This window comes from Schistocerca americana, chromosome 4 (assembly GCF_021461395.2).
Source record: "Schistocerca americana isolate TAMUIC-IGC-003095 chromosome 4, iqSchAmer2.1, whole genome shotgun sequence".
Classification (NCBI taxonomy): Eukaryota; Metazoa; Arthropoda; class Insecta; order Orthoptera; family Acrididae; genus Schistocerca; species Schistocerca americana.
Genome location: NC_060122.1, coordinates 335,263,391 through 335,286,599, shown reverse-complemented (window position 1 = coordinate 335,286,599; position 23,209 = coordinate 335,263,391). Strand labels below are relative to the sequence as shown.

Below are 23,209 nucleotides of genomic sequence, written 5' to 3'. Positions count from 1 at the left end.
TTTCGAACGACTTAGACACTCGTAAAAGCCGTCACATATCTTCTTTTGAAATCCAGTGATGAATACAGGTCTCGCCGCTGTGGCCGAGCGGCTCTAGGCGCTTCAATCTGGAACCGCACGACCGCTACCATCGCAGGTTCGAATCCTGCCTCGGGCATGGATGTGTGTGATGTCCTTAGGTTAGTTAGGTTTAAGTAGTTCTAAGTCTAGGGGACTGATGACCTCAGATGTTAAGTCCCATAGTGCTTAGAGCCATTTGAACCATTTTTGAATGAAGGCCTCCTCTCGATTTCCCTAAGTATTACACTCTGTAACTGTATGCACCCAAGCGGCTCCCGCATGTTTCCTAGTATCGTATTACCACCTTCCATTAGGTAGCCATCTCGTCTCTCGGAATCCAGAAAAGTACGATTATCAATTCCATGAGCGCGGGCTCATAGTAGCTTGATCATGGATCAATGGAAACGTGTCGCCTGTTCATATCAACCACGTTTATTGTTAAAACAGATCGATATTTGTATCTGCATGTGCCGATACCGAGGCAAACGGCTGCTCGAAATATGTACCGCGGGATGTACAGAGGCCGATGGGTCTCGTATTATACTATGTGGGCTTCATTGAGATCTGTGATAGCATTGCAGGGCATTATGACAGCTATGGACTAGCATCCCTCTACGCTTTATATTTTGCCCGACAGCGATGGCATCTTCCAGCAGGTTGACTGCCCATTTCACATGGCCAGAACTGTGCTACAGTCGTTTTAGGAGCATGACAGATAACTCACGTTGACGTCTTAGCCACGAAATTCTCCTGATCTCAAACCGGTGGAATACATCTGGGAGGATACCAGATACCAGCTTTGCGACCACAATCCACCGGCCTGTAATTTACGCGGATTGCGTGACCTCTGTGTAGACTTCTCGTGACACATACCGCCGAGAAACTACCACGGAATTCCCGAATCTATGCTAAACACAATTTCTGGTGCATTACTTTAACCTTCATATCTTTAAGAATGTCCTAGAGTAAATGTCCTAGAGTAACTTTTATACTTGCTCTCAGTGAAACATTTTGACTCTAAGATGATCTGATGTGACTTTACGTTGACTGGTGGCTTACGAAACCACTAACTATACTACTTATGAAGCTTCTGTGTTTTAAAGTACATACGAGGAATATTACGTATATTATATGCAGTCCTGATGAACACAGCATCTGACCTACCACATTTCATTATTATGTTGCTGTATAAACTTTGTAAGAAATCTCAATATTTTGACTCTCCAATGCAAAGCACTTACACAACCACTAAACTGAATAATGTCAGAAAATATTTCAAACCGATTATTGTTTCACTGCATACAATCTCAATAGACAGCCACTGTTCCCTAACTACGCAAAATAATATTTTATTTTGCCCTTAATAATCACTTGGATCGATGAGCTACACTGAACAATCGCATTCCACTGCTGCGAGCCGAAATAAAATTACTTGAATAGATCTAGCATGTGCAATGCATGAGTGTTACTCGCCAGCATAAAACACAGTTGACAGTCGGATCATGTTCGCTGTAATGCGATTCCATACTAGTCTATTTTAAAACTTTTAAATAGCGGATGGGATGTGGTGGCTCAATGTCAAATAATCCGAAAATTAAGCGCACTCGTAGTTTGTATTCATTAGCAGAAGTTAGATGACATGGACATACCTGAATATATGCATTTACGACATATTTAAGCAAAAATACAGTAACAGTCAAGCAATGGAGGTTACGAAATTTACATCCCAAACCTGAAAATGTTCGCTAAATGCGACATCTCATTTTCTGCAAAGCACGCGGCAACAGCATTCTGAAATTAGGTCACCAATACGCACATCTGCTTCAACCAACGCTCGACATCCAAGTCTCTCCGTCTCACGCTGACTGACTACCTGACGACAACATAAACTTCCGAGTCCAGAGAACCTCATTCATATATGCACTGAGGAAAAGTGTTATCTGTGGCCAGTATCACGTACAAAACTGCCACGTCTCTTAATGTAACAACGTCTCATACCGCAACAACCTTTTACACAAAAGGAAATCAGCTGTAAAATGTGTTCAGCCTACTTGTGAGTAACTCTATTAGCAGGCGTTAACAATGGCGATTAAAAGAATTATATTCTTTCGAAAGTAGCCACAATTTTTCATAACAAAGAGACAAATAATGGTAATGTTGTCCAACATTACTTCCACCTTAAAGCGAGATTTCGTTTTAAAGCATTCTGAGTTAGTGCAAAAATATTAGTATTAATCGTAATTTTGTAGTTGCTTTCCCATAGTATCTCTAAACATTTTGATGTATTTAACATAAAAATAAAAATACTTAAACGGATGAGTCAAGTAATTAGCAAAACATTGACGCAAGCGCTAAAAATCTGAACCCGCTGTATTACAGGCATTAAACAAGTTCATTTCAGCAATATTTACTATCACTAATTCAGGTTCTGAATCTGCAATTTCAAACAAGTGAACCTTGAAAACATCGTAAAAATGACTGTTATCCTCAAAAACCGAAATTTTTGTCACCTACGAAGTGTTTACTGTTTGGTTACGGAATGTTCTTTTCAGTTTGATTGTGACCGTTAAGATATTCAAACATACGGTTTTACTTAGGTAACATTTAAAGAGTCCTCTTCGATTGCGGCATAATTAGCTATCTCTGCAAAAAAACTGCCTAGTACCCTCAGATGTGCTTGTGGAGTTGGTCCAGTGGTTACTCGACACTAAGTAGATTCAGTAGAATCATCTCTTCATGTCTCTGTGTATTCAAGCCCAAAACACTGTATCGTTCGCCACAGTTAGTTTGTACTCTTGTGTGCTCCATTAACCACCGCACTGATAACGTACTGTGACATCGTTGAAATATAATCACAATGAATGGGCAAATAAAATACTTCAGGTGGTCCAGGACACAGTCTTCGTGCGGAGCGATATAGTTTTTGACGTCCATTTTTCCTGTACTGACGAATGTGTCTGACAGCGTAGCTCGTTTCAGCACGGTTAAAGGTCACTAGTGATAATCACCAGGTTTTAAATGAACCACTGAGTGAGTTAGATTGTGAAGAACTGAGCAGAAGTAGAAATCATGTCTGATATACAGTGAACCCGTCTTCATGTAGAATGTCGGTTAAAATACTTGGACCACTCTGTAGGCAAAGATAGGCTGATATTTAACGTCCCACCAGGGTCGGAGACGCGATAAAGTATTAATTTAGGTGAAGTATTTTTTGGGAAGGAAAAGAATATCTATGAAAGTTTTCAACAACAAATCAAATTTTGCAGAACAGTTGGAAGCATAAATTAGGACGGCTCAACGCGCGTTTCAACTTCTCTTACGAATACACGCGCAGCCTCGTTATCACTGGACAATGTTACTTGATCTCAAAGTCACATTTTGCATTTTCACGTGAGTTTCGCATAAGTGATGCGTCTATTCAATTCTCTCGAAAACTGGTTAGATCAGACTAAAATTCTAGAAATCAGTTTGGACATATTCTCCTTGACAACTCAAGCGCACTACACCTAATCACGACTTACATCACTGATGATGCAATCAAACTGATTTTGGATACTATCGGTCTCTACCAATCGTGGTACTCTTTTCCCACGGTGCTCTAAAATAAATTGATCCTCACCTGATTCTTCATCCAGGGAACATGACAAAAGTCTTCATCATTTTTGTTTGCTAAGATACTGATTCAGATACTGATCCTTTCCGAAGACGAGGAAGAAGTAGAGAAAAATTACTGGTACGAGCATTGCCAACGTACAACTTACTAAATTTTCAGCTTCGTAAGACAGTATTCTCATATTCATTTAAGTCGCATACCTCTGATTTATAGTGAATGTAGGAATAGTGATGCTTATAGGTCAATTAAAGCGTTTCAACACATTAGCTAGACACCTAAGAAGTAAACTGAAAAAGTAAAACACTCTATGAACAACATTAAATGTTTATGTATTCACAAACTCCAACAAAGTTTGGTATTAACCCATCGCTTATCTTTGTTCTTTACCAACCTGTTCTTGAAATTGTTCATGATGTTCCGATTGTCTTCGCTTGTACAATGGTTACGTCTACAAATAGTCCATAATCTTACTTTAATTTGCAGTTTCATTATAACCTGGCTTTGTAGTGGCGCCTTTAGATATTGACGCGTAATATTTGACGTCTGTGCATGTGCGTGCGTGCGTGCATGCGTGCGTGCGCGCGCGCGCGCACGCGCGCGCGCGCTTGTGTGTGTGTGTGTGTGTGTGTGTGTGTGTGTGTGTCTGTGTGTGTGTGTGTGTGTGTATATGTGTGTGTGTGTGTGTGTGTGTATCTGCGTCAGTATCAATGCTAGCTTTTCCCTCTTCAGTTACAGTGTATGAGTATTTGACGCTGTTAGTGCTGTTTCAAATGCATTTTGATTGTCGTGTACAACTTTCTGAAATTAGCAACGCTCAATGTTGCTTTCAGTTCCTCATACTGGTGAAACAGTTATTGAAGCAGAGGTTTTACAGGCAAATCATTGCTCACTGTGGCAAGTGAGTGAATCGTATAGTATAACAGTAGGTTTATTCAACAAAATCGTTACAAATGGTCTGTCGAAGCATATAAATTATTATAACTAAGTTACAATGCAGTTCAGTCGTATACAACCAACACTTTTTTAAAATCAGTTACACTCAAAGTTGCTTTCAGTTTTCAAATTACTGAAACTACTTCAGCAGTGAGTATATCGCACAATATAAAAGTAGGTTCATTAGAAAATAAATCAATACAAAAGTTTTGCGAAGCACGAACTAAATTACTAATGGCAGTTGTTATTAAGTCGCAATGCGGTGGTCATACTATCGGCCAATTTGCCCTTTCTTCTTCAATTTCATAGACTTGCCTTCAAGTACGAAGTTCACCAGTCGTAGGGGATACATAGAAGAACTCTTCTAGTGTTGTTTGGTGGTTATGATGTACCATTATTAATAACACAGCAGTAACAAAAGTAGTGAGGGTGGAATTCAAAGTATTTATAGCGTGCGTATCGTGGTCACACCACTTCATTTGAGACAAAGGAACCATGCATCTGTAAATGCAGGGATATTCACGACGCCTACGGTGTTTCAGAGGACGACTGGACGAGTACTACAACACATACACAAAACAGACGTATCTGTGGATGGAGGATCTCTCCAAGCTTTTAAGTCACGTTGGAGATGTTCAGTATGAGCATTGTTTGTGACGCAGAAAACGTCAAAACAGGCGGAAGAGCACGTACGTGCAATTCACTGAACTCACAATCGCTGCTGCCCGGGAAGCACAATGCCAGCAACCCGCTTTGGAGATCTGTTCACTAGTTTGCCAACCTGCAGGAGCGAGCTAAATCAATGCGACGTTACGAAGCAGCAGATTTGTCTACATCAGTGGTCATCAAACTGCGGCCGCAATCAAGTATTCGTGCTGCCCGCGGTTCTCAATCGTGTTTTATAAAATACTAGTATGCATGTAGCAAGTAATATCTGAATTCGAAAACGTGAACTAACGTTAAGAGCTTCTTAAGAGTATAGTTTTCCTCGTGAGTAACACATAAATCTGCTTACAGAGACAATAATGTTTTAAGAGATGTTTCATTTAAATTGACGCTGATGAATTTGGATAAGTTGACCCCTTACCACCGAGGCTGAGTCAAGTAGCTTCGTTCCTCCGGAGTTGCATGATGCGTGCGAATTAACGTTTTGTTTCTCTTCCATTATTGACGACTCAAATGCATGCACGATTCGTACTGATCAGTACGAAAATAACATGTCATGACTCTAGGTTACAGACGATCCTCATCAAATGCGGTACACGTTTTTAGCAAGTAAGATGGAATTAAATTAATGATTTTGTCATGCAATACAATGAGTAACTGAAAAATGGCATTCAAAACATGTAGGTAACATGTCTGATGGTGTCTCATATTGCATAATTCATTTAACATTTACGGTTATTAATCAGTTAATCATCCGCTCACACAGACAAAACAGCAATACTTCGTCCGGTAATTATAGTGTGTTAACTTTCGAGTCGCTAGTGGCAGCAATCTGGAACAGAGCTCAGGCCACACGAAGTCTTCCGAATGGTGGCGACTTTTAACGATCAGTACTTTGGGGGGTAGGCGCCCATCTCATCGCGTTCTTCCTTAACTTGTCCATCGGAGATTCGTAATACAGTAATTTATCTACGTTACCAATCAATAACAAGCTCGTTACATTTACGACCCGAAGTGACGCCGCACGATGTCAGCATTGACTCTTGAGAACAAAGGTTTGAGGACCACTGGCCTTCATATTCTGACACGTCTGTCTCCAAGTGTTGCGCTTTGCGACTACTGTGCAGGTCGTATCAAGAATCAAAACTTGGAGAGATGCTGTGTCCACTAAAACATGTATGTTTCGCTGTGTCGTGTAGTTCTCAGGCAGTCGTCTCCTGAATCTCCCGGAGGTACTTTAAACCTGTAACTATCTGAAAGCCCTTTATTGGCAAGAAAGGAACTCGATGAAGAGATATTGACAAATGTGGAGTGGTGCAGGTACAATACAGCGACCTCGTGTGCGCTGGTTCCTGGACGTGATACGCTGACGGCACGGCTCGCCAATAGCCGCTGCTGTCGGCTCGGCCGTAACGCGCCGCATCACCAGTGGTTTCTGCTGCTGCGGTAGCGGCGCTCGGCGCGCATCCGCCGGCGGTTCCTCTGCTGCGCCCGGTAGCGGAACAGCGGCCGGAAAGCCATGGACGCCGCCGCAACCATGTCGTCGCCGCCGGCCGCGTACTCGTCTTCCACGCCGGCCGGTGCCGCTGCGTCCGTGTCATCGCCGTCGTAGGTGTAATAATATGCGTCGTCTTCCTCTCCGTTTACAGCGTGCTGTGCATGTCCGCTGGTCTGTGTCAGTTCTGCACTCGGTGAGACATCGATTCTAAGTGCTGAGTTCGTTGTCGCCGGTGTATTCTGGGCCGGAGCGGCAGCAGTGTTGCTGAGGAATGCAGCGAGAATCTGGCAAACAGAAAAGTTGGTATTAGATTCAGTACTTTTAGCCAAACGAATATCAAAGCAACCAAATGCAACAAGGAAAGAAATGCATTTCTTCTCCAACGAATGAGGAAACTCACGACATTGAACGGAAGAAAAAAAAAATGAAACAAACTCCATTCCACAAGTTGACCTTTCTTACTATTGTTTTTCTTTTTCCTCTCCTGCATTACCGGTGGTTTACTAGCGTGACTCAACGTGAAGATGGCCGATTATAAAGCTAAAGAAGATTCTATGTAGACTCTCTTTTAAAAATAAAAGTGACATGATTACTGGAAGATTAAAACTAGTTAGGCTTGAAGAACATTAATTTATTTTTATTTGTATTTTGGTGCGTCATTTCTCACAAATGCTGTTATAGCCAGTCTTCGTACCGCGTCATCCTCAGATGGAAAGGAAAAGGTAACAGTAAAACAACAAGCCATAGCCGTGTTTGCAGACCAAGTTACTGGGATTCAGGTCCTCCTGTTATGTAAAAACTTGTTCATAAAAACCAAGACATGTTTCAACACCTTTATGTTAGCAGCAGTGGGTTCCTTTATTCAGTTCTGTAAAATGCAAACGTGGCCTAAGTAATAATTATTCTAAGGAAACTGGACCTAAAACAAGTTTATGTCACTTGGTGTTATTACCATATTTTCCGCGTTGTTGGGTTCTGTAGAAATTTCTTTACATTAGCGTGTATGAATAGCATATCTGCCACTACTAATAATGTTACAGTGAGTCTGACTGATGAGTTACCAAATCAGCTTATCTATGTATGGAGTTTTGTTATTCGACGCGACTGTGTGCTGTTCAGACGACCAGTGGTCCAGGGTCGAAACGTTGACATGAGTGACATACAAGCATAATGCCGACAGACCGAACAGAGTTGACTGTAGTTACCTGGCTCAAGAGCAAGCGGTAACAAAATATATTCAGGATAATAGTGTAGGCATGGATCCATCCCGGAAATCTACCTGACGATAGGATTGCCCGATTGTCTCTGATCAGTATGTAGATGACAACAGCAGAGGTTACAACGGGGAGGGTGTCATTCCGAATCACTGCCATCAAATCAATGGATGCTGTGTTAAGATCACGAGCTGCGATACATCATTTGCCGCCAACATCATCCCACAGGCAACAGAGCCTTTAATGGCGTAATGTCAGATTCGCTTTCGTTTGTGGTCGTCGCCTTAACTCCAACGTGGTCTCTGACGACATAGTGCCTCAGAGAACAATGATTCTCGAGACCGCTACCTCTAAATCTCTGGCAGTCACGGTGCTGACAGGTATCTGATACAACAGTACTGATTTGGTAATTATTGAATTGAGACTGAAGGCTTGCCAGCATGTCCCGAGAACTGTAAACCTCGTTGTCACAACTTTCACTACCAGATGCCAAATAGCATATTGCCGTAGGATACTGCAAAACCCGACTCTGCTGATTGAACCAAAATCGAAGGAACGTACGGATCCTCGCCTGACTTCCCTGGTAATCCCTTTTCCACCTAGAGAGCTTCTCTGGAACGCGATCGCGAAACGTTTATTTTCATACCGGTTTCCGTCGAGCATCCTTCGTGTTCTGACAGCACGTTTTCCTTGCGCGGTAAGAAATTTCCGAAGATGAGATTAGGAGACTGTATGCATCAGTGGCACAACGAATAAAAGCCATAGTGATGTTTATGAAGGAGATCAGTTCAGATTGTGATTACAGTTTAATTATTTAATATACCTTATGTTATTAACGGGTACACAAAGTTTGGCAAATATCGGACCGGTGCCTCACGATACAACACTTTCCATTGTCGTCGATGTAGAAAGGACGTGTCTTGTATGACTAATAGAGCTGGCAGGAAAGGTAATGTACGCGGAAGAAATGGTATACGAGGAAGGTTTTTCCATATAGTTTTATACATAAACGTGATACAAAGTGTAATTCTGTAGGATTACAAATGAAAGTCTCTTATCGTTCATTACAACACAGCTAATAGATATGATGTATACTGGGCGAAGATGCTAATGGTATATCATGTCACTAATAACTTGACGTTCTCCGCTAGAGACACAAACAAAATTACACAACAGTCTGTTTCGAAATTTTTCTCTCTCGTTATACGTCTGATAGGTATGATGTACGTGTGGGAAAAGATCACGTAGATTAAGATTCGTTAGTCCAGTTCACATACTCCTTCTAGATTATTATCTTTATTATTGTTCTTGTGACTGCCTTATTTTCTTCCTGTTCCTAACGAACAACGAACGGGTGTCTACTATGTTAGTGTCAGTTAACAAGTTTTAGTTCCGACCTGATACGTTGTACGCTTCGGATCTTTGTGTTACGGGCTGCGTGCACTCCAGATGTTTAACGCATTTAAAGCATTTGTCCGTTATTGATGTGGAACATGCGACTACGATGAATAAAGATTTTCAAAAATAATTGCAACCAGACGACTTGTTGCAGCTAGTTATGAAAACCTTAAACCTCATTTGTTTTGCATTGAATAACGCAATCTTCGCGCTATCTCCATATCAAGTACATTTTTGAATCCATAATTAATGTGATATTTGGTGCTTATAAAACTGAACGTGATATTTCCGTTAATACACGGGAAATGTTTTGTGAAGCGGCGAAGGGAAATACGGTACGTTGATTAATTGTGCCCAAGACTTATTACTCGAAGCTAAGTACATCCAAGACATCTGATGTATTGAAACTAATCTTACCATCAAATTGTGTGTTAATGGTGTCAAGAGAGGTAGAACACCTGCTAACTGCTACGTAGAAAAACTAGGTTGCAAAATCAAAGTGGCTTATCTGGTGCATAACGCCCAGTCCTAATAAATGGTTGCCTCTCTGACGGCTTCTAGGGGCAACAAAAAATTGATTTTCAACTTTTCGTATTGTTACGGATTTGATTTAAAAATTTAAAATGCTTTCATAATCTAGCCATTAAGAGATACACTCTCACGGTAAAAGTTTAACCCACTAAGACAAATATTTCAGCCAGAGACAAAGTGTATGATTTGAGGCAGCGTAACTAATTGCGCCCAGCTACCAAGAAATTTTTCTTCGAGTATTTTAGAATAAGAGCAGGTAGCGAACCAAACAAACAGCCGGTCGCTGTGGCCGAGCGGTTCTAAACGCTTCAGTCTGGAAACGCGCGACCGCTACGGTCGCAGGTTCGAATCCTGCCTCGGGCATGGATGTGTGTTATGTATTTAGGCTAGTTAGGTCTAAGTAGTTCTATGTTCTAGGGGACTGATGACCTCAGATGTTAAGTCACATACTGCTCAGAGCCGTTTGAATCATTTGAACCAAACAAACTGCAGATTTGTTTAAACCTTTACGAAACATTTTCTCACTGAAATCCTCCGCAAAATGATGAAAGGAAGAAACGTTTATCACTTACTGCACTTCCCCTGGTCATGCAGTAAAACTGATGCATCAGGCACTACGTTTTTATTTATCACTGCTTTAGTACAAACTATTCACAACACATTTGGCAGTACACTGACAATCTACAATTTAATTAGCATGTGTGAAACTATTTTTCTTAGCATGCTTAAATATATCAGTAATGGTATCCTTAAAATAGCCCTACCGGCAACGTAAGTATCGTAGGAACCGGAACTAATTTTGGCAGATCTCACGTACCGTCGGAAAGAGACAATGGAACACTGCAGAGACAGGTTGTAAAAAATCGCAAGAAATTAGCGGGAGGAATCACTGACGAATTCCGCTGTATTACCAGTAGTCCAGCTAGCATAACGACCGTGTAAGGAATTAAAAGCAGTGGGGTACAATCGTAAAATGTTGGCTTTCACGGCCGGTGTTGCCTTTAATTGAAACTTCATGGCTGAGAGGCCGTGGTCGATGTATAAAATTCCCACCTGACGTTTCGCCTCCATCTGCGGGAGACATCTTCTGAGGTCTTCCGGCTACTGCCACTGAGGCTCCAGGAACTCTCGCATTTATAGAGCGCATAGAGGGCACCACTATTCGTCACGTCGACATTCAGCAGAATGACAATCGATTACTCTTAATTGAGAATGATGACGCCTTCCAAAGATAGGCATACCGTCGGCATCACGTGACGAATGGTGGTGCCCTCTATGCACTCTATAAATGCGAGAGTACCTGGAGCCTCAGTGGCAGTAGCTGGACGGCCTCAGAAGATGTCTCCCGCAGATGGAAGCGAAACGGCAGGTGGAAATTTTATACATCGACCACGGCCTCTCAGCCCGGAAGTTTCAACTGAAGAATGGGGTACAATGTTCGAGCAGCTCCTCATAAGCCACACATTTCTACAGTCAGTGCTCAGCAGCGCTTGAGGTGAAGTAAAGATCGATGCTGTTGGGAAGCGGAAGCCTGGAAACATGTAATTTGGAATGATGAATTACGTTGTAGTCAGTGTGAAACCAACAGAAGGAATTTGGAAATTTGTGGTAAGTTCCTATTGGGCCAACTTGCTGAGGTCACCCTAGGTTTACACACTACTTAAACTTCAAGTAACTTACGCTAAGGACAACACACACACACCCATGCCAGAGGGACTCGAACCTTCGATGGGGAGAGCCGCGGGAACAGTGGCAAGGCACCCTAGACCGTGCGGCTACCCCGCGCGGCGCAACAGAAGGGTTAGACTTTGGGGAGTGGCTAGAAACTTTACCTGTCATCATGCGTAGCGACAGTTTTGAAGTACAGAGGACGTGGTGTTATGGTAACAGTGTTCTCTGTTATTGGGCTTAAGGAAACACTAAATGTGGAAGGGTATAAACGCAATTAACAGCATTGTGTACTACCTACTGCAGAGAAACAGTTCGAAGACTATGATTGCTCGTATCAACATGACGACGTCCCCTGCCCTAAAGCATGGTGTGTGAGGCAATGGTTTGTGGATAACAACATTCTTGGAATGGACTGGTCTGTCCAGAGTCCCAGCTTCAGTTCAGTGGTACACGACTGGGATGAGACCCTGTGTTCAGCATCACTACATCCTCTGATTTCGGATCTTGAAGAAGAATGAGCTGCCACTCCTATATAGCCCTTCAGAAATCTCACGGAAGCTGTCCCCAACAGAATTAAAGTGATCAAAAAGGTGAAGGGTTGGCTCTCCCCATCTTAATGCCTACTAGTAGGTGTCCGCAGAGTCAGTCAACACAAGGGGTATTCAATATGTAGTGCAACACATATTTTTTCCTGCAAGAAGGTTGGTTTTATTTAGGATTCCAATAACCACATTATTCCCCACTTCTTTGGCTGCAAAAACCCTATTTTCCAACGTAAACCGTTAGAGAGACCACTTTGAAGGCTACCACCTATCAGAACTTCACGAAACTACAGGGGCTCAAGTGAGAGTATTCCACGATTTCCCACAGTAAACTCCGTATTTTTTTAACTGTAACTGGCCGAGAAAACATGTGTAGCATTACTTACTGAACGCCTCTCGTATTTAGCTATCAACATAATTTTTCTTATTCATTACCTTCTCCTGTGTATGATGTTTAAATCAATTGTGGGAAAGCAATCGCGATGAAAACTCCACCATTTTCTGTTGAGGCACATGATCACTTAAATTACTAGCCTAAGCAGAGACATAAAGTATACAGGGTGATTATAATTAAACTTTCAAAATGCTGTGGAAATATCACCACTGGTCAGAACTGTAACGGAATATTATGGGAGAAGGAGGAAAACGTATGGCAGAAGAAAAAAAATTGTCGGAAAATTGATCAATAGATGGCACTGTATGTGTCAGAATACGTAAATGAAAACACCTGTCACGCACACGACCCATTGAAGTTGGTATAAACACCCCGTGTACATGGCTTTTCCTCCTTGCGTGTCTGCGACGTTCACCCTGACTGGCTCAATGCAGGATCGCCCTCTGCTTGTAAATCTGTATTACAAGAATGATGACGTCACCCTGCAGACATTCCGGACACTGAATGGTTTGAAAAAAAGACATTGGTCCTATGACTGCCGTGGGTCTGGAGAAAATGACTCGGGAATTCGAAAATACGGGTTCATTTAATGTGCAATCTGGTAGAGGGAGGAAACGAATTGATTCGATATCAGCGGAAGCAGTGACCACAGCAGTGCAGGAGGAGACGAGTGGTGGTGTGCAAGCGTGTAGTGCACGGAGAATTGTCCGAACATTGGACATACCCGTGAGCACGGTGCGTAAAATTGTACGAAGCATCCTTCTTTGCTACCCGTTCAAAATTAGCCATGTGCCCGACTTGTTTCCCGTTCACCTACCAGCAAGAGAGACCTTTGCTTTAGAATTTCTTGCTCGCATGGAAACTGACAATGACTGGCCGTGGAAGATTTTGTGGAAAGATGAAGCCCACTTGCATCTGACAGCATATGTTAATACACTGATTTATCGAGTATGGGCAACGGAAAATCCACACGCAAATCAACCAGCGCCACTTCAACCTGAAAAGGTCACTGTGTGGTGCGGGTTTACGGCATCATTTCTCACAGGGCCACATTTTTTCGAAGTGACAGGTGTTTCCGGTCCTGTTACCTGTACCGCCACTGGTAAGCGCTACGAGTGTATTTTACGCAACCACGTCATTCCAGCTCTCCAACAGCGTGGATGTGTGGATGGAATCATTTTTATGCAAGATGGTGCACCTCCGCACATTTCAAATCCAGTTAAGCAGCTGTTGAAGCGCCATTTCCGAAATGCTAGAATTATCTGCCGCCATTTCCCTACAGCCTGGCCGTCCCGATCACCTGATCTTAATCCGTGTGACTTCTGCCTGTGGGGCTATCTGAAAGATTTTGTGTTCAGTGTTCCGACTGCAAATTTAGCTGCATTGAAGGCACACATTGCGCAGCATATTCTGAACGCCACCCGAGAAACACTTCGATCAGTTGTGGAACCCATTTATCCCAACCGACGTGATACAACCTAGCCGTGATGGACGGGATTACGTACACTCATGCACACTCATTGGTACAGTTTGTTTATCGTCAAACGTACACCTTAGGCATTGTTGCATGATTCATTTGTCATTTGTAGTCGACGACTATTAAATTATGTTGCTTACAGCGCCATCTATTGCTACTTTTTGAACTATTTTTTTTTCTTCTGCCAGACGCCCCCCCCCCCCCCCCCCCCCGATAATATTCCATTGCAATTTGACGTCATTCTGACTAGAGTTATTTCTACAGCGGTTTGAAAGTTTAACTTCAGTTATAATCACCCTGTATATCTAAATCTTCATTTGACAACAAAGAGTTAAGGTTTGTGTCCCAAAAATTAAAAAAATTAAGAATTAGTGAAATCGAAAACAATAGAAAATAACCCGGATTTCTTCATATTCTGCTATGTATAGGGTAAAAGGCAGTCAGATTTGCAAAACATGGGTGATTAACGTTGAGAGCAGTCAATTTAGAAGAGAATTACGCAAAAAATACCGTGTCCTGGCTCCAAACCAATATGCTGTAATAAAGTGAACGCAAGCGCCCTTAGATAACTCATGCTGACTCTTTATTATATATAATTCTAGTCTCTCTGGGGAAATCAATTTCGGTTTTGGAGAAATTCAGCAACATGGGAGGCAACACAAACTCGACGAATTATCTTGGAAGACAGCTGGAAGAGAGTAAAAACTACGTTTATAGCATTGCTGGATATAAAAATGGATAGTCACATTGTTGACTGGAATATACAGTCAGGGATAAAATGCAGTAAACCGAAGTTTACCAGAATACTTCGAAGAAATTTCAAGCTTGCAGCTTCGTCTTCTACGTTCCACGATATTTCGATAGGGTACCCGTCACTCATTGTCAGGTAATGAAAATGGAAATGAGCGTTTGGCGTCATTGGCCGCCTTGGTGCTGGTCTTATTACATTCGACGCCACGCTGGGCGACCTACCGGGAATTGAACCCAGACCCGTAGGACGGCAATCCGTCAAGCTGACAGCTCAGCTATCGTGGCAGACACTCATTCTCAGGTGAACCAGGAGAACGATGCAAGACGTAATCCGCTCACCAATCTACAGCGCGCTGTGACTATTCCACGCATGCGTCAAAATCGTGTTGCCAGACGGGCAATACTTCCCGGCGGCAGCGCCCCCGCTGGCGGAACTGCGGAACTCGGAAGTACTCACAAGGGGACCATAGGTGCTTGCTCTCACCGTTTTGATTCCCGTTGATAGGGTGTGTGGAGCACGGCTACGACTTCAACTTATGTAAGAAGGAAGGCGCAGCTCTCAGCCGTTTAACAGAAATTCGAGTTTCATTCTTTTAGACCTGCGTGTGGTCGCTAACAGGCACGGTGTTCGTAGCCAGATGATCAAGTGCTTAGTTTACAAGGGCTAGGTATCTGGTTGGAGTGTCGCTGCAGGTGCTTTTTATTATTACCACGTAACTCTAACAACAGATTTATTATGACTGTCCAAAATATCATATTAATGATTCAGTTATTATTTGTACAAAGTTTATCCTGAAAAACAGGAAAAAAATTAATTTTGTAAGGACATAGGAATCAGATCGTTATAGCATTTTTATTGACATTATTGCACCTACATTTGTGACACGTATGAACACTACACGAATAAGGATGATACTTATCGTAGAGAAATGTAAAACAATAATTATTGTGGCACACAGCACACGTAATGAACGCCGAAGTTTATCATGGGCACGGTTCTTTTTTTTTCAATTTTTCTGCTGCAAAGCACGGTTATCAGAGAATTTCGCGGCGTACCACGCCTATCTTATCATATCACCGAATACTGATGCAGACAACTGGTGACGTACGATTTTTGTGCAGTCTTCTCTCGAGGCTATCTCTCTATTGTATTCGACGATATACGAACAATTTTACAGTCGGGTTTTCGCCTGCATGTAAAAATAAAAGACGCAGGGCTGCATCAACGGTGTACATTTTGGAGGAATTATTTTGATACTGCACTTTGGCACACCCTCTCCATGCAGAAAAATTTTAGTCGTACAAAACCAGTTTCGTTTGCCCTTCCTATGCATTGAGAAGCAAAAAATCTGTTCTTCTCTCACTTATGGCTTCAAGACGTCAATCAAATTTCCTACATAGTGCTGTTGTGAGTTTGCCGGACTTTGAAGACGTTATCATAACGTTTTTGTATTTGTGTACGTAATCGGTAGCTGATTTTCACGTTATTTGTTCAAATGAGCCTGTGGTCTCTTGCAAGCAAACGAAGACCGTTGTAGTAATTTTCCAGGTAAGGTGACAGCATATTGTGCAGTGCACGAATGTGTCACCTTGTAAACATCCTTTCGCAGCACAAGATCCACCTTTGTTCGACTAGAGTTCTGTCATAAGCTGACTGATATTGGTACCCTAGAACAAACAGTAACAAATTAGCTTTTTGTGGTCTATGAAAATAGTACTGTAAAAATGAAATGAAATGAGCGTAAGGCATCGCTGGCCGGGAAGCCCCATTCGGGGAAGTTCGGCCGCCAAGTAAAAGTCTTATTTCATTATTTTACTTTAAACCTGATAGCTTGGGTATATGTAAGATTCGGAGGAAATAACTCAAAATGTCATATATAAATCTCATCCGTAAGTGGAAAATTCTCACATTGCGTATACATTCAGCAAAGTATCTGGCAAAAATCTCGCACACAATGGAATTTCTCTAGCATTTGTATCATAAATGTGAGGCTACGAAAGCACAAAAATTATCTCTAAGGTATTAATTCTATATCATATCGTGTCTCGATATTTTACTCATCTGAGATGGTAATCCTATACCAAGGAATATTTGATACGAGTCGTCGACTTTGACCAGCGACAAGAAACATGCGACAAAGATCATAAAAAGTATGGCGACTATAACGTGATGTTAGTGGCAATTTTTCCAAATGGGTTTAGGTATAGATAAGTTTGTCTCCGCAACCAACTTTTCCTCCTTTGGTGTATTTCGATTTGTCATGCGTAGCAACAACCGTTATGCACCATTATTGTTAAATGTAAATACATGTGTAAAATTGTTGAAGGTTCGATCTTAGAGTGAAATTCGTGAACAATTTCATCTCGACGTTGGTGTCATGCGCTGTAACTTGTGCTCACGTAACAGTCAGTTCATCCCAATGAGAGACTGTGGCACGTTATTTAGTGTACAATGGTGTGCCACGCTGTACTAATAGTCACAATGTTTTGTGGATGGGTTTTCCATTCGAGAGACGATGTGCATAAAAGCTTGTGCGTTGTGCTCAGAGGTAGTATTACTTCTGGCTATAACTGATAAACGCTAACACATGATGGTTATATCGTAATGTGCTTGGCTACTATCCAGTATGAAATGCATAAAGATCAGATGTAACAAAAGTGTTGCCATTAGAACTTGCTAGGACCTACATGTTAGATGCCAAGAATTACCTATAGTGAAATAGCTACAACCTTCGTGATTTTCAGGTGATAGTGTTTTTCACCCACTAATTAAGATTACCGACCTGCTGGGATTAGTGAAGGACAGATTGTTATTCTGGATGGCTGGAATTTACAAAATACCTTGCCAATGAAGTAAAGAAAAACTAAGAAATTTGCTGGCGTGCCCTCCTCTTTAGTCAATTCCTGGTTCCTGGTTTTAATAATGCCGTCTTTAAGTTACCGAACAGAGTATACATTATCCAAAGAAACTGTCTTCAGGCAGGAGATCTCTTCAGGGAAGCTCTCTGCCTCTATGTGTGCTCCCTCCATATAGAAGTTTTTTAAGCGCACTGACACTTTGGACGGGTGATGACAACTCGACGTTTGTAAATACAAGTCCATAAGTAGACTTACAATAAACTGAATGCCCCAGAGAGGCATCGTTCTTATGTCTAATCAAAACATCCAGTTAAGGCAGACAGTCATCATTTTCTAACTACATAGTGAACCAGATGTTGCAATTAATGGAGATGTGACCTAGCACGCCGAAGAAGAACGCTGCACTGAACATCAGAATTGCATTCGCCATTTGCAACCAAGCAAATCTGTTATTGCCTTACCTTGTCTCCAACACCATTCGTCTGACTATGATAAAACAGTAGTTCTGGCCATAGCAACATCTTTTTGGGACTGCATTGTTAAAGAAACAATGGAGATAACCATGCGGAAAATCTGATGAACCGTGACAGCGGCTACCAGCAGGGTAATGCTTGGAACCGTTATCTCCTCCACGATTTGCTAAAATCGGAGATTACAGAGTGCTCGACGAGTGGCAACGCTGACAAGGTAACGGTACGTACTTGCCCTCACCGATTTGATTCATGTTGATAGGGTGTGTGGGTCATGGCTAGGACTTCAAAACATGTAAAAACTAAGGCGCAACTATCAGTCGTTTTAGAGAAATGTAGCCACTCGATTCTGCCACCACAAGATATTATATTACAAGAGAGACTCAGATATCCGATCAAGTGCAGCTAAAATCTATAAAATGGTGATGAATATCTCTTTTTCCTATAAGAAAAAGAAATAGCGCTCTCTCAGCTGTAACTGGTCGCAGACAAGTGAAAAATACCCTTGCGTTTATCTTTTCAAAGCTTTAAGGCAAGTTCATTCTAGCTATAGGATGCTAATTGCTAAGATGCCTACGAATTGCGTGTACAAAATTAATCGTGATTTTGTACGGAATGTTCCTGTACTAGTAACATTTAAAATATTCAAGGCACTTACAAGTATAGTAAACCCCACGACGTACCATAGCGGAGTGACTTTGGAGATGTATGTTTGTGGCAAAATTTCTGTTCTGTGCATCTGAATGCTCACTCCACAGATATTCCTATTCTGTGGTACTAACAACGGTAATAACATTTTCGAAGCGTCAGCTCCAGACACAAACAAGACTACACTGAAAGACATTAATGTAACTGTAACACTCGAGTGTACGTGCGAAGTATATGACAAAGTAAGAAGAAGAAGCATTTTCTAGATAACTGTTAACAATTGTCGTGCATATTCGGCTTCTCATTTAATAAGTTCTCGCAGCCGAAATTTTAACACCAATCAATATAGAAATTAATTTTATTGCAAAAGACGTCATCCCACCCCTGCCCTGGCGTACGGGACTACAAGTCCCACCGCCACACCTTCACCTGCCCATGTTAGGCAAAATTTTTCAGCCTGACTCATGCAGTACTATCACCGTCAGAGGGTGGTACGGGACTACAAGTCCCACCGCCACACCTCCAAAGCGAATTGCAGTGACGCAGTCACTGCCCTGTGGAAATTTACTGCCTCACCAACACAGTTAGACCGCAATAGACCGGTGACGCTGTATTGTAACATATCACCCCGGACTACAAGTCCATTTAAAAAAAAAAAAAAAAAAAAAGCAAAAGCGTAACGTGTAATTAGAATCAAAATCTCTGGATGGTACACACTGTGTGCAACAGTAATACTCGACGTGTATTTCATACGAAAACCTTTGTATTTATATGCTCGAAAAGTTGTGTGCTTTCCCAAATTGTTTCCTAAATGAAGGCGTTCCGGTAGAGTAATTTACTCTTAGATTCGAGCAACGCTATAGCTACATATCCGTGGAGAGCTAATTAATTTACCGGAATACGTTGCAGTGCAATTTAACGCACTTTGACTTCGATACACAGTATCGACGTAGAATTCGGAGAACACACTTTAAGTTTTCATCGCAATACCGTAGGGACTGCGTTTCGTTTCCCCAAACCGAGGAACAACACATCATTTACAGACTCTTTCTGATCAATATTTGCATTGAGACGTACGTTTCTGTTTGTGGCTTGAGTGGCTCACTTATGTAAAGAAACGAGGAAATTTTCTCTTGTAATTAGTCCACCTCAAATTTGAACACTTTATGTTGCAATTTTTCTTCCGTCAAACGCCCAAGACTTGAACTTGTTTTAACTTTACCTACAACTTTACACGGCAGCGTCCTAGTATGGAAGTAGGTATTGGAACTGTGTCCTACATTAACGATCGCTGGTATTTGTTAGAGGCATCTACGAGTAGGTTGTGGCTTTTAAGAGATATCTGCACATATAGGAAAATTCTGTGCTCAGAATTTCACCACAGACAGCGGCAAACTCAAAAACGCTCAGAACAAAGATGATACTAATCGCAGACATGAGGAATTTTGCAGCAGAGAGGCAAGAACACTTAGTTATAAGAGCGCGAAATCCACGATGTTCCAGTTTCCACCACGAATAGACCCAAGAAGCGAAAAAATGAAGTTAGTTATGTTTTCAAGCTTCGTCGACAACGAAGTGATTTCTTACGGATCGCCGGCTGGGGTGCCCGAGCGGTTCTAGGCGTTACAGTCTGGAACCGCGTGACCACCACGGTCGCCGGTTCGAATCCTGCCTCGGACATGGATGTGTGTGATGTCTTTAGGTTAGTTAGGTATAAGTAGTTCTAAGTTCTAGGGGACTGATGACCTTAGAAGTTAAGTCCCATAGTGCTCAGAGTCATTTGAACCATTTTTCTTACGGATCACAGACTCGAATAGACACAGATGGCGAAAATCCGCCAAATGGTTTTGAAGGGAATCAGCCGAAGTGGTCGAGAAGAGACTGTGAGAGACCTAAAATGAATAAGATATAATGCATTAACGGTTTCATCACGGAAGTCGAAGCTGACAGACTTGTCTCCCGCAGACGATGCTTTTCCGTTTTCGACGCACGCATTACTAATTCTATAAATGGTGTGGGACTACCTTACCCAGAAGATTCTTTCGTGGTGTACCACGGATCCTATCAAGAATGAGAGTAGAGATCTGAAAGGAGGCGGACGACGGAATGGAAGAAATGAAACCGGGTCAATATAAATTCAAGGAGACTTTTACAGAATTTGTATATGAGAGAGAATTTAGAAGACGTTGAAAATCCAGCATGTGACAGCACTTACCAGAAACGCCAGAGATGCCATTCTGTTACCGCCTTGAAGCAGACTGTGTAGCGACAGGCGAGATTAGCGGTATTTAAGACTTGACGAGCGACTGTACACCTCAGGGGAATTCCCTGAAACACCTATCAACCCATGGCTAAGGTCTTTGGAAGTTGTCCGGGGAACAGCCAGTGCCAAGTGACACGTCGTCACTTCATGGAACACGTGCCTGTGGCGTGGCCACTGACGAAATCCTCAGTGCTGACCACCGCTTCCGGGTTAAATTCCATCGTGTTAGTTGTCAGGTTGGTTTTCGAAACGCACCCATAATACCGTAAGATAACTCGGTTTCATTCTTCTACGTGAATTGCAAACTAGGCGTAGTGATCTTGATAATTTATTTGGTGAATCATATGGATCCAAACAATTAGGTGACGGTTTTTCTGTATGTGTTCAAATGGCTGCGTATGTGGTGGTCCCAGCAGACCTATTTTAATGTAACGGCGTTCCTTTTGTAACAACGTTTCACAGTTATTGAAAACTGCAGTGCCTTGACGATACCTCTGTAACTCCCGCAGTTGTCTCTAAATCTTCTGTATGTAAAGAGCAAAACGGGTGACGCAGTGAGCTTTCAACTCAATTGCCGCATAAACATTGCATAACTTGCTTGAATAAATCAGTAAGTAAAGAAGTAAATTAAGCAAACAGGATAATAGGTTCTATCATGATTCGTTATCTTAAATTGTTTTATAATGTTATGGATAAGAAAATAGTGCGGGGCAATCTACGCTCCAAATCAGTTAAAGATTAAATAACTGTGCTTGATACTATATCCAAAGGACACTACCTATCTGCATTTTGTGAACTGCAACATGTTACGTTTCCTGTTGTTTAAAGCAAGTTGTCAACATTTGCACTACATCCGAATCTTGACAATATCTGTCTGATTATTTGAACGGCCTGTTTTAGGACGGTATTTATTACAGAGAACTGCATCGACTGCAGAAAGTATGAAGTTACGCTACGGGCCATTAAAATTGCTACACCAAGAAGAAATGCAGATGATAAACGGGTATTCATTGGACAAATATATTACACTAGGACGGACATGTGATTACATTTTCACGCAATTTGGGTGCATAGATCCTGAGAAATCAGTACCCAGAACAACCACCTCTGGCCGTAATAACGGCCTTAATACAACAGTTCATCAAGAGTAGTGACTGGCGTATTGTGACGAGCCAGTTGCTCCGCCACAATTGACCAGACGTTTTCACTTGGTGAGAGCTCTGGAGAATGTGCTTGTGCTGGCCAGGGCAGCAGCCGAACATTTTCTGTATCCAGAAAGGCCAATACAGGACCTGCAGCATGCCGTCGTGTATTATCCTGCTGAAATGTAGGGTTTCACAGGGATCGAATGAAGGAAAAATCCACGGGTCGTAACGTCCACTGTTGAAAGTGCCGTCAATGCGAACAAGAGGTGACCGAGACGTGTAACCAATGGCACCCCATACCATCACGCCGGATGATACGCCAGTATGGCGATGGCGAATACACGCTTCCAATGTGCGTTCACCACGATGTCGCCAAACACGGATGCCACCATCATGATGCTGTAAACAGAACCTGGATTCATCCGAAAAAATGACGTTTTGCCATTCGTGCGCCCAGGTTCGTCGTTGAGTACACAATCGCAGGCGCTCCTGTCTGTGATGCAGCGTCAAGGGTAACCGCAGCCATGGTCTCCGAGCTGATAGTCCATTCCGCTGCAAACGTCGTCCAACTTTTCGTGCAGATGGTTGTTGTCTTGCAAACGTCCCCATCTGTTGACTCAGGGATCGAGACTTGGCTGCACGATCCGTTACAGCTATGCGGATAAGCAGCTTGTCATCTCGACTGCCAGTGATACGAGGCCGTTGGGATCCAGCACGGCGTTCCGTACTACCCTCCTGAACCAACCGATTCCATATTCTGCTAACAGTCATTGGATCTCGACCAACGCGAGCAGCAATGTCGCGATACCATAAACCGCAATCGCGATAGCCTACAATCCGACCTTTATCAAAGTCAGAAACCTGATGGTACGCATTTCTCCTCCTTACACGAGGCATCACAACAACGTTTCACCAGGCAACGCCGGTCAACTGTTGTTTGTGTATGAGAAATCGTTGGAAACTCTCTTCATGTCAGCACGTTGTAGGTGTCGCCACCTGCGCCAACCTTGTTTGAATGCTCTGAATAGCTAATCATTTGCTTAACACAGCATCTTCTTCCTGTCGGTTAAATTTCGC

General features: G+C 42.4%; 1 protein-coding gene across 1 annotated transcript; it reads right to left on the bottom strand.

The window, feature by feature from the left end:
- Nucleotides 1-6,347: 6,347 nt before the first annotated feature.
- On the bottom strand, nucleotides 6,348-20,964 carry LOC124614061. The gene is made up of 2 exons (XM_047142896.1): nucleotides 20,940-20,964; nucleotides 6,348-7,054 (listed from the first exon to the last, which is right to left on the bottom strand). Exons 1-2 carry the CDS (start codon nucleotides 20,958-20,960, stop codon nucleotides 6,695-6,697), a joined length of 381 nt encoding a protein of 126 aa, XP_046998852.1. The 5' UTR covers nucleotides 20,961-20,964; the 3' UTR covers nucleotides 6,348-6,694.
- Nucleotides 20,965-23,209: the final 2,245 nt, after the last annotated feature.

Coding starts and splice junctions, on each gene's coding strand:
- LOC124614061 (XM_047142896.1), bottom strand. CDS start 20,960: ATGGCATCTCTGGCGTTTCTG. Junction 7,055..20,939: donor TGGCATCTCTGGCGTTTCTG/GTAAGTGCTGTC, acceptor TCTGTTTGCCAG/ATTCTCGCTGCATTCCTCAG.